Raw genomic sequence first — 12,396 nt, forward strand, 5'->3', positions numbered from 1 at the left:
GGGGATAACTTGCAAACTCCTCATAGGAAGAGCCAAGGCATGGTCGTGTGTCCAATTCCTTGCAACCTTAGTTGTGCTTCACACTGGCCTTACATTGTTCGGCCAGTGCTGCACCATCATGCCACTTGAACTATTTTAAAGGATTCTTTTTAACACTTGCATTTAACATATCAACCATATGCTGAGAGCAATTTCTGAATTTAGGGGTGTAATCAGATGTTGTAACAAAATCTGATAACAGACACAGGTAGTGTAAAAAAAAAAAAAACTGCTGATGCACATGGACAAACACCCACCAATCAGTAACAATTCTGAGTCAAAGTCCTTCAGTTACTCTTTATGGTTAGCATAAACGTCAAGGATTAAAGGTCAGATCTTGTCAATGTGCACATTTAAACCAAAGCAGCGACATTTACTTTGTGACATTCAGCATGATGATGGAGAGAGTGCTATTGTTGTTTGGACTATTGGCTCTTGCAACTGCATATACTGTAAGTATTTATTAAGTATTTATGGTAAACACGATGTTGCCATTAACTGTGTTATGGCTTACACTGGTTTTGTTTTACGCAGATACCAGTTTCACCTAAGGTACATGGTATGTCAGATCATTTTCTTAAAAGATTAAAGAAATAAAAGAATATAAATAAAAATATGTAAAATAAAAGAAATAAAAGTTGTTAGAGACGTGAAAAGACTCTGAACCAAGTCTTTCTTTGTTTTACAGAGGTGTATGAGAATGGTGAGGATGAAAACCCCATCTTAAACCTGGGTGAGCTACAGCATTGCACCATTGCTCAGTGGGCCATAACCCACAAATCAATACAGTGATGCTGTATTTAGTTAAATAATAGTTAAAACTTTGAGAAAAAAATGTATTGCCAATGATGACAATATTTAAACAGAGTGTGTTGCTTTTGTTTCTGTAGGTTCAGATGCCAACCTGTTTGAGGGTGACATATTAGTTCCAGTGAGTTGAATTTTGATGGAAACATTTTCCTAATTCTTTTTAGATAAAAGTGGTTGTTGTTGTTGGTCATTTTGCTCTTGAGTAGCTACAATGCAATATCTATTTCAGATAATACGATGGGTATCTGACAGATTGTGTGTTGTTTTTTTATTGTGTGTGTCTTTATTACATTTATGATCCCAGTTTGTTTGAGTCATTTTCAAACACCTTGTAAATGCTACAGGAAGGAAGGAATGCCCTGATTGATAAAAGATACAGATGGAAATTTCCAGTCCCTTACATCCTGGGTGATGACTTAGGTGAGTTTTTTTTTTTTTAAATGTATTAATATTTACTTTAATCTGATCACTGCAGAATGTTACCTATAGCACATTCACACTTTTGTGACTTTTTCTCTCACTCCTCAGATCTCAATGCCAAAGGCTGCGTATACCAGGCTTTTGAAATGTATCGGCTTAAGTCTTGTATTGACTTCAAGCCTTATGAAGGAGAGAAGACCTTTATCAAGTTTGAAAAGAGAGGGGGGTATGGCTCTAGCTTTCTTACTCGTGTTTGTAAAATACACTGTCGACAGCTACTGCAGAATATGTGTTCAAAGTTGAACTATTCGACTGCCGCCTCCAATTGTCACTGATTTGAATTCATCCCAGTGTGCCTAATTGTGCCAAAGTATTGGAAATAATGGTCACAGACCCCATGGAAAAGATAAAGTTGGCAACCTGACACAGTAATGTCCATTACACGACAATATTTACCACAGTTTGCTAACAGTTGTTAGTTATTTATACTTACTTTAAAGGTTTCAATATAATCAACAACACAGCTCTAAGATAAATCTTAAGTTTTATGTCTTGTTCATTTCATTTCATTTGGTTTGTCATAGGTGTTTCTCCAGTGTTGGTGACCAGCAGACTGGTCAGATTCTATCCTTGGGGTCAGGCTGTGACCACAAGGCCGTGATTGAGCATGAGCTTCTCCATGCTCTAGGATTTTACCATGAACAGTCCCGCACAGACAGGGATGACTATGTCGACATCTGGCTAGATCAGGTTACACCAGGTATGTCTAGGATGTTCATTGTCAGTCCATCGTTTTTTTTTTTTTGTTTGCCATTTAGACCCAGAAATGAATACCTACAGCACAGGCTCAGTCCTTATGCTATTTTATGTGGTAGGAGTAAATCAAAGACTGTGAAATTTCCTGCAGGACTTGAACACAACTTCAACAAATACAACGATGACTTCATAACTGATCAAAACACGGCGTACGACTACGAGTCCGTCATGCATTACAGGCCCTTCTCCTTCAATAAGAATGAATCCATTCCCACCATCACCACCAAAATCCCAGAGTTCTACAACATCATTGGCCAGTACCTCGACTTCAGCAAGATGGACACTCTCAGGCTCAACCGGATGTACAACTGCTGTATGTATTTAGAGAGTACATTTATGCTGATTTTTCTTAGTTTCTTAAAAGCCGACAATGTACAGATTATAATATTGTTAGACAAAAATCTTTAGCAAGCAGGTTTCAGTATGTACAAAATTCTGCAAACTGTAAAATGGGCCAAAACTTGTAAATAACTCTTTAAATCCTCGTCCTTCTCCATCCCAGCTGGCCCTCTAACCTTGCTGGACCAGTGTGCCTTTGAGTACGCCAGCATCTGCGGGATGATCCAGTCCTCCTCTGACGATGCTGACTGGGTTCATACCAAGAGTAGCGTCGGTGCAGAGGATCACACACTCCTGGGAAAATGCAGAGGTCAGAGCTGAATCATATTTCTCTTAAAATCCCAAATACTGTTTATTCTCAGTTCAGGCAACATGAAAGAAATGAGCAAAAATGAATCTGCATCCTGCGGCAGCTCATCTTACCTTGTCTGGTTTTCTAGATGCTGGGTACTTCATGCACTTCAGCACAATGACTGGGCAGCCTCAGGAGTCTGCTCTGCTGGAGTCTCGAACCCTCTACCCCAAGAGGAAGCTTCAGTGTCTGCAGTTCTTCTACAAGATGACTGGAAGCCCCAAGGACAGGCTGGTGATCTGGGTCAAGATGGATGATGGCACAGGCACTGTTCGTAGAATGAAGAAAATACACACCTTTTATGGTATTTATTAAGTGGGCATGTTTATTGAGCACAGAAATTTCCAGCAGCTTTCTATGTAGCATACACGAAAAAAAATGAAAACATGACAAGTTTGGGTTTTATTGTTACCTTTTGTAATGATTTTGTGGCAGTAGCAGTGATTACCCGAAGTTTTCTAGCAACCTTACTTATCCAGCTTTCCCCGTCTGCTTCCAAAAACCTCTCCATCCCATTACCTAATGTATGAATATTGCCACAAGTAGTAACGTTTGTCATCTTGTGGCTGTCTCTGTTACTCAGCGGATTCTGACCACACATGGAAGATCGCCCACGTCCCAATGACAGAAGGGGTGAAATTCCGCTATGCTTTCCAAGCCGTACGCGGCGACCCCTCCGTGTCTGCCGGTGGCATCTACATCGACGATATCAGCCTGACTGAGACCCGCTGCCCCAATGCTGTGTGGAGAATCCAGAACTTCTCCAAGATCATGGAAACTGCTGACTTCAACACAGTGATCGACAGCCCTCGCTTCTACAGCCCTGAAGGCTACGGATATGGTGTCCGGGTCATTCCTCTGACAACTTACAGTGATTACACAGGGAACTACACTGGGCTGTACTTCCACCTGGCCAGTGGGGAGAACGATGTGGTGATGCAGTGGCCAGCGATAAACAGACAGGCCACCTTGGTGGTGATGGACCAAGACCCAGACATTACCCTAAGGATGTCCTCCGCCCGCAGCCTCACCACTGATATGAGGACGAGTACGTTTATTTACTGATTTCTCTCATACAAATAAATCACAAAAAAAAAACACACCTGCACACGTATATGTCGATGAATAAAGCCCAGGAACTATCCCAAAAACTAAATGGTTCTCTCAGCACTTTGTTCTCTTAATTTCAACAGACAGATTTTATCCATGCAATGCAACACTCCTCACATGGTCTTTTTGTGTCTTCTAGCATCAGATGGAAAGTTGTTTTGGGACAATCCCTCCAAGGTGGGGTGGTATGATCCTTCCTGTGCTTGCTACAGAGGGGAATCATGGGGCTGGAGGAACTTTATCAAGCACTTTGACCTCCGGCGGCGTAATTATCTCAAGAACGACGACCTCATCATCTTTATCGACTTTGAGGGTTTGTGATCTGAGTTCAGTATTTGTGTGTCAAAATCCATTAAACATCAGACTTGATCCTAATACTGTTTCCCAGTGTGACATAACAAGTTTCTTCGTCCACAGACATAACATCACTGATCCAAACAGAAGTTCCCATTAAGCCAACGGAGTAAGGCCATGCAGGCTTTTATATCTAACAGAACCGGAGGTAAGACATTAGACACTTTTCTGTTTCTCCTTGTATGTTCCCATGATAATGTGAATTTTCCATTTGAAATAATCAGGTGGAAAAAATGCAGCTGTGAAGAGAAGAAAAACCTGTGAAGATGAAGACATGATGGAAGGTTACTGCTGTGACACAATATCTGAATTATACACAATATATAAAATGTAAAAGTTACAATTAGTATGTAATCTGTATGTTGACATATATGCTTGGCAAACTTTTGAAGTGCGTCATCATTTTAAACAAAGTTCTTTCTTGTTGAACTGTTGTCTCAATAAAAGCAAGCTAAGAGCAAGCCTGTGGCATGTTTCTTTTATTTTGTGGTGCGTTTATGAAAATATGAGTGGCCATTCCAGTCCAGACCATTTGCTAACCTTGTGTGAACATGCAGTGCAATGCAATGCAAAGTATTTCAATGCAATACTTTTAATATGTCACTAATATTTGTCCCCAGAGGTAGAGAACATCCTCTGCAGCAGTGCCAGTGTCAGGGAAACCCATTATTATCCATAATGCTCTGCAAGTGCAGGTCTTTTGAAATTACAACAGACTATGGACTGAGTTACTTTCTTATCCTGGTCAGAGTAGGTTAGAATTTTAGTAAAGTAGTGAAGTCTATCACTGGTCTGTTGTCTGTTGGTTAGAAAATGTTCTGTGTGGATTAAATGCGTTGTCATGCTAAGCCAATTATGAAGTTATTAAATAACAAGTGTGCCCAAACACTTGCTTTCCTTTAAGATAAACTCTAGATAATTCCACTGCGTGTGCAGTTAAATACAGTTACATACAAATTCAGTACAGTTACACACTGATTATCAAGCCTTGTAGTGCATTTGGCGGCTCTGTCAAGTTTGAGAAAAAGTTTTATCTCAGCTTGGGCTTGCAGCTCACACAAATATGACAGAAAACATGTCTTACAAACCAAAGGTATGAATTTTGACAAAGGGGAAAGTCACAGGCATTTAAAAGCCGGGAGGATATAACAAAAAGAAGCTATCAGTTGCATTATGGGAGATGAAGGATCTGGGCATTTTTCAATTTTGACAAATACTGGGAACATGTTGGCCTCTGCTGCTGCTTTATGTCCCTGAACTTTATGAAAGTGCTATAAGAAATTATCAAGGTGCTCCTTTAATATCAACTAAATCAGCTGCGTTGACATTTGATAGCAATCGCTGCAGCAATTGTAAGATAAGGCCAATGTAATATAGAACCTTATCAAGTATTAGAGGTATCATGACATGACAGATTGAACTGTCAGCACTTTATTAGCTGTCCTTTCCTGTGTTCTGCTCTTTGTTCACATCTTCGCTCTCTTGCCAAGCATTTCTTGAACTCATCATCACTCTAATAAATCTCACATCACTACAGGAGAATTGAATTATCTTGACTTAATACAAAGAGGATAGGCACCCCTTCCTGCTGTTCTGCCTGCAGGGTTGCTGTGTGAAGACAAGGCTCAGTAACAGCAACAGCTGCCCCCCTCCACACAGAGGTCAAACCCATAAACAGCATAATTTCCTGTTTTATTGGATTTAAGATCAGCGCATATCAATCTATTGTTGATTGTGTTGCCTTTGTACACGGTCGACACTTTACTGCGGTCATCACCTATGCATGCCAGAACACCTGACTACATGTCAGCCGTAAGAGTAACAGCAAGGACACGTGTGAAATGGGTGTTATTCATTAAACACAATAATCCTGATCAAAGTTCCCCTGGAGCTGCAGTCTTCAGGGGCATGTTGACAGTGGCATTAGGGAAACACACTGCTAACGACATGGGCTCTGGAGACAGATTGAGGAAGATTGCCGCTCTGATTGAAGTCTTTGCGGTTTTGACGGTACTATTTGAAATTTAACAATACTTACAAACAGAATATAAAAACCTGTGTCTGCGAATGGTTTAAATTAAGAGGTATCTCTCCTTGTGTTTTAGGTGCAAGCCGTTCCAACATTTACTGGTTGGTAACTATTAAATTTATTGATCAAACACACGTAAAACAAGCTCTTTGTTTATTACTCTTTAGCTCTAACATTTAAAAAAAAATGTATCTTCCAGGTTATAATGCAGACGCAGGTGAACTGAGGGACGACATACCTGAGATCAATAAAGGTATACTTTTAAAGTTTTTTTGTCTGTGATCATGTGCTTTGTTGACTGATATTCACATGTTCAGAGTTTCTGACACTGATTTTCCATGTTTTCAGAGTTAAAACACCTTTTCGAGGGAGACATTGCTGGTAATGTAAGTATAGAGTCTGTGTTATAATGTTCGTCAACAACATAAAACGTATTTATACATTCTCAGAGTTTTCAATGTGTCTTGCAGCCCAGCAGAAATGCAATCCTCGATCAAACAAGAAGATGGAAGTTTCCCATCCCCTACATCTTGACTGATTCTTTAGGTACACTGTGCAAAGGAATACATTATACATTACTAACAAGATATACATTGATGAATAGGTAAAACATGTACTGATTGCAAAATTAATTTCTGTTTCTTTAGAACTGAATGCTAAAGGTGTGATCCTCCAGGCTTTTGAGGAATACCGTTTGAGGTCCTGTGTGGACTTCAAGCCATACGAGGGAGAGAGCAGCTACATCTCCTTCACCAAGCTGTCTGGGTGAGCTGCAGTACTCCAGACTGACTCAGAAAGTTTGGCTGTTGCACAACTTTATGAGCCATAGTGTCAAGTCATTCAACTCAAGGAATTAAAAACCAAAGATTAGAATCTGCTGATGTGATAAAATGCTATTTAAAGCTTATTATACAGTAAAAGTGCCTTAGGTTTGTTTTTGAATTTTCCATTTTATCAATCCAGATGCTGGTCATATGTTGGAGATGATAAAATAGGCCAGAACGTGTCCATCGGGGCCAGGTGTGACACCAAAGCCATTGTGGAACATGAGCTCCTCCATGCTCTGGGCTTTTACCATGAACAGTCTCGCTCAGACAGAGACGACTATGTTAAGATCTGGTGGGACCAGATTGAAGAAGGTGGGTCAAAAATGATTTTATCTTTGTTTCATTCAGTTACACAGTTTTAGACATACTGAGGTAAAGATAAATGTCCCCAGCAGAGCCCCACCCACCAAAGAAAACTAGCAGTCAACCAAACTCTGTCCAGTTGTAGTTTATATATTCAGTTATACTGTGTATTGAGTGACAACGTTATACTCTCCTCACAGGGAAGGAGCACAACTTCAATAAGTATGAGGACGACTTCATCACTGATCTGAACACTCCATACGATTACGAGTCCATCATGCACTACAGGCCGCTGTCTTTCAACAAGAACGAAAGCATCCCCACAATCACCACCACCATACCGTACTTTAACGAAGTCATTGGCCAGCGGCTGGACTTCAGTGCCGTTGACATCACCAGGCTGAACCGCATGTACAACTGTGGTGAGTGTCTCCGCTAAAGGTTAGAGAAAGTCTGCTGGTTCACATCTTATTCATGGGAAGGACAGTGGTTTTCGCTCAACAAGTCACGGCATGGTGACATGGTGCGCCTTAAGCTCTGTGGATAAAGTGCCGTGTGTAAGCAAACAGCTGTTGGAGCTAATTTACATTTAAGCTCACATCTAATTGGCATTTTTAGATGAATGACTGATCAAATGTGTACTGCTGGTACAGTTCTGGGGCTGTAGTTTTAACCGTGCAATGGAAATGTTCTGACTTGACTGTAGTAATGCCAGTAAAGCTAAGACTTACTCTGCAAGCAATACTAACACTAACACAAACATAAATATTGGTATGGAGGTTAGGGAGGCCCTGCCTTCATTGCATTATTGTCTTAACTAAAGTGCAGTCATATTTTTATTCTTTAAGCTTTTTAGATTGAATGTTGATAACTGTCCTATCGCAGCCAGCACGCACACTCTCCTGGACCAGTGCTCATTTGAGCTGATCAACATCTGTGGAATGATCCAGAATGAGGAGGACAACGCAGACTGGGTACAGACGTTGAGCAGTTCAGCTGATATTGATCACACCCTGGTGGGGCGCTGCAGAGGTACTGAACAGATTTTCTAGATCACAAACAAAAGTATTAAAAAAAACAAGAAAAAAGTAAGCAGGAACAGCACAGATATGATTGGCAACAGCCATGATTATAACATTTCATTTAAGTGCTCCGGTAAGCCATGCAAGGGAGCCAGTGTAAATGACAGACTCACATTACTGAATATCTTATTAAATACAGGCTAAAATCTCATTTAGACCCTTGTTAGAACATAGTAAAAATCCTGTTTGAACTCCTGTTGAAAAATCCTTGAACCAATCAGAGCTCGTTCACAGCAGACACTTTGACTTGTCATAGCAGGTGATACACAGGTACAACCAGCAACACTGACGATGGCTCTGTTCTGTTCAAGTGTCCCAGTAACACATGACAATGTGATAGTGAGGCAGCATGAACTATATCACGACCCTGAGGCTGATTCAAAATATTTACTTGCTTCCCTTTTTTAGATTCTGGCTACTTCATGAAGTTTGACACATCTTCTGGTGAAGCTGGCAGCAGTGCTTTGCTGGAGTCACGTATCCTCTACCCCAAGAGAGATGAACAGTGCCTGCAGTTCTTCTACAAGATGACCGGAGCAGCTGGGGACAAACTGGTTATATGGATCAGGACTGATGACGGGACGGGGACTGTGCGCAGTGTCAGGAAAATCCACACCATCACTGGTATTTTTTTTGTAATTCATAAGCCAATGTTGTGTTAGGGTATATTGACACTCATTAAGAACACAAACTGCAGCACTGAGAGGTGACTAAACCACCTGCTTTTTGTGTCTCAGGTGATGGAGATGATGCCTGGAAAATAGCCCATGTCGCTCTGAAGGTGACTAAGAAGTTCCGCTACTTCTTCCAAGGCATCAGAGGATCATCCAGCTCCTCGGGCGCTATCTTAATCGATGACATCACTCTCACAGAGACGACTTGTCCCAGTGCCGTCTGGCAAATCCACAATTTCACCAACCTCCTCGTTACCACTCCCGTTGGCAGCCCTGTTAAAAGCAGGTGCTTCTACAACCCGGAGGGCTACTCGTTCGGTATCAGCGTTTACCCTAATGGAAGAGACAGTGGATACCCAGACTATGTCGGCCTGAGCTTGCACCTCTGCAGTGGGGAAAACGACGCAGTGATGCAGTGGCCAGCCGAAAACAGGCAGGGAACCATTGTAGTCATGGATCAGGACCCTGATGTTAAACTGAGGATGTCTTCTACAAGAAGCTTCACCACAGGTAGGCCAACGTTCTATTCCTGTGGAAGGGTTGGCTCACCTAAATTACAAAACTTGCTTACTGCTAATGACACAACAACCATGCAGATTATTTAGGCTTTTCTTGTCCATATTTTGTTGTTAAAATGCACTACCAAATCAATCCAGAATTCTAAAGTCCCCTCTACATGGAACACTTAAAGCGGTAATTAAATCCAAGCCTGTTCAGCCTCTCCATTATCTCACACCTTGACACCTTGTCTCAATCACAAATGTATAGAATTAAGTAACAACACCACTCAAGTGCAGTTTCCTTGTGGCTTCAAATGCATGTGATGTACTGCACGAAGAAAAATAAGTAACGTCTCTGTATTTCTTGCCTCTTTTCCCTCCTGAGACGCTGATGCCCGTTGGAACAAGCCAACAGATACTTCAGGAGCAGTGTGGGACACCAGCTGCCTGTGCTACCGCGGTGGTGACTTTGGCTGGAGCACATTCATTTCTCACAATCACCTGCACAGAAGGAGCTTCCTCAAGAACAGTGACCTCATCATTACTGCTGACTTCAACGGTGAGAAACAGAAACATCAGCTCTTTTATCTGCTTATACGAGACTGTTTCTGTTCATTCATACGCGTTCTGAAAAACAACCTGTCGCTTTGTTAGATTTGACCCACCTCATCAAGACTGAGGTACCTGTCAAACCGGCTGCACCAGACAATGACATCACAGACGAGAAGCCAATCAGAGAGGTGGAAATGATACCGGAGCCTCCAAAACACAGAGAGGCACGCGCTGCCAACCCCTGTCATCCCAACCCTTGTTTTAATGGAGGCGTGTGTGTGGAGAGAGAAGGGAAAGCCTCATGCAGGTGAGTGTGTGTGTTATCCAGCACATGTGCATTTCCATTTCTAATGTGAACAGTGGAATTTACAAGATAAAACGTTTTTCCTGTTACGGTGAAAATCTACTCTCAAGGCTATAATCAGGCACAGGCTAATGCTAGACTTGGCACTTACATCAGACTTGTGCTCATGTGCCCATTTTTGGAAATATGCTTATTCACTTTCTTGGCAGAAGTTACATGAGACGCTCAATGCTAGAGCCCAGAATCAATTAGCTTAGAGTACAGACTGGAGACAGTTGTTCATCTGTTTACACACAAACAGAAATGTAAACTTGTCAGTTTGTGGTTTCATGGGGAGTACAGTGACTTTCAAGAATCTTGTAGTCACTGTGATATTGTGTCAAGATCAGTCACATCACATAATTTCCTCTAAACCACATAATGTAGCTTTTACATTTCTGCTCTTGTATTGATTAAACAAGTGAAATGCACTGTGTTAACTGTGAGCCTTAGAGCTGCCAGTAGGCAGATTTTTACACTTTCTACAGAGCTGTTTGGTTCAGCTTGAAGTTCTTTATGCTATAGTCATCAGCAGACCGTTAAATGTGCCAGAGGTTAGGTCAGCGTTCTTTGCATGCTCAGCATTCATAATAAATGTGAGCCCTTCTGTAACCCTGGCCTAGAGCAAAATAACATAATGAATGTAAAGATACACAACTAATTAAAAGATATATATTATATTAAATTAGTGTGGTCTAATAAACAGCAATAATGAAGAAGGAAGAGAACAATAAAGACAAGTAGGAGTATTTTGGCAAGTGTTATATATGTTGTAAATCAGGTACAGACATCTAACAGATATCGTCTTAGATGTGTGTACCTGATTACAAATTAGTGTGGTCTAAGCATCCACAAAAACCTGGTCTTCAGGTTTCCTGCACCTCGGTGCAGATGTGTTGATAAGCAAATCCCTTTCTAGGTATTTGCTTTGCCACTACACCAAAGAAACCCTAGATAGTCCTGAAGTGTCCTACATCAACTGAATCTTCCTCCTGGAATAATTCAGTTGATGTAAGCTAAAAGCTCATCGCTCTAGCTCTGTGCACAGAGGGACAGAGGGACGTCAATCTTCTCGTCCAACCTTTGAAAAGAAAGCAAATTAGCACATTTCCCAAAATGTAAAACAAAACGTTACAAGGCAAGATTTCATGTAAAACAACCTGCCTAATTACCCTTCAACCCATCAACCAGATGACACAGTACATGTGGACAAAAACAACTAAAAGTTTGGAATGTGTATTCACGTGAAACATACAGGTCAAAGCTATTCATCGTACATTATAAAATTATTTTTCATAATAAAAACAAAAGTGTCTGTCTGCTACTTTTCAGGTGTGCAACAAGCCAGACCACCTACTACACTGGTAAAAGATGCGAGGAACTGAACATCAACAGAGGCATTCTGGGAGCTCTGATTGGTGGTGCAGCTGGGACAGTAGTTCTGACACTGGCCATCTTCACCGTCATCAGGAGAGCTCAGTGAAACACACAGAGGGGACCAATGTGCCCTCCGCATTCAGTGGAATCACAGCAAAAATAGTGCCATTACTGGAGGGAGATATGCCAATGTAACCTGGGCCGTCTCTCTTGTACATCCCCATGTAACCCTTTTCAAATCTAGACCTCCACCCTCAAAGTGCACATTAATACAGGGCTCACTTTTAAAATGAGCACATTTCTTATGTAGTATTAATAGTAGTAAATTACGAATAACACTTCAGCCAGCACCAGAAGGAAGACTAGGACCAAAACCAAATGAGCCCCAACAACCACTCTTTTTCTAGACTACAGAGGAAAAGACAGCTACCAAATAACACCACGATGCAGGAAGATAGCATCAACAGTT

General features: G+C 41.3%; 1 protein-coding gene across 1 annotated transcript; it reads left to right on the top strand.

Annotated features, from left to right (window-relative positions):
* Nucleotides 1-431: 431 nt before the first annotated feature.
* On the top strand, nucleotides 432-12,393 carry LOC121199989 (meprin A subunit alpha-like). The gene is made up of 26 exons (XM_041065016.1): nucleotides 432-491; nucleotides 574-598; nucleotides 728-772; nucleotides 930-970; nucleotides 1,194-1,269; nucleotides 1,378-1,495; nucleotides 1,854-2,029; nucleotides 2,177-2,398; nucleotides 2,588-2,734; nucleotides 2,865-3,080; nucleotides 3,360-3,824; nucleotides 4,026-4,199; nucleotides 4,304-4,349; nucleotides 6,346-6,374; nucleotides 6,469-6,522; nucleotides 6,618-6,655; nucleotides 6,740-6,815; nucleotides 6,917-7,034; nucleotides 7,233-7,408; nucleotides 7,600-7,821; nucleotides 8,285-8,431; nucleotides 8,890-9,105; nucleotides 9,219-9,665; nucleotides 10,041-10,214; nucleotides 10,310-10,514; nucleotides 11,883-12,393. The coding sequence occupies exons 1-26, from the start codon at nucleotides 432-434 to the stop codon at nucleotides 12,031-12,033; spliced, it is 3,864 nt and encodes a 1,287-aa protein (XP_040920950.1). The 3' UTR covers nucleotides 12,034-12,393.
* Nucleotides 12,394-12,396: the final 3 nt, after the last annotated feature.

Source organism: Toxotes jaculatrix, chromosome 19, assembly GCF_017976425.1.
Source record: "Toxotes jaculatrix isolate fToxJac2 chromosome 19, fToxJac2.pri, whole genome shotgun sequence".
Lineage (NCBI taxonomy): Eukaryota > Metazoa > Chordata > Actinopteri > Toxotidae > Toxotes > Toxotes jaculatrix.

Coding starts and splice junctions, on each gene's coding strand:
- LOC121199989 (XM_041065016.1), top strand. CDS start 432: ATGATGATGGAGAGAGTGCTATTGTTGTTTGGACTATTGGCTCTTGCA. Junction 971..1,193: donor AGGGTGACATATTAGTTCCA/GTGAGTTGAATT, acceptor TAAATGCTACAG/GAAGGAAGGAATGCCCTGAT. Junction 6,523..6,617: donor CATACCTGAGATCAATAAAG/GTATACTTTTAA, acceptor CCATGTTTTCAG/AGTTAAAACACCTTTTCGAG.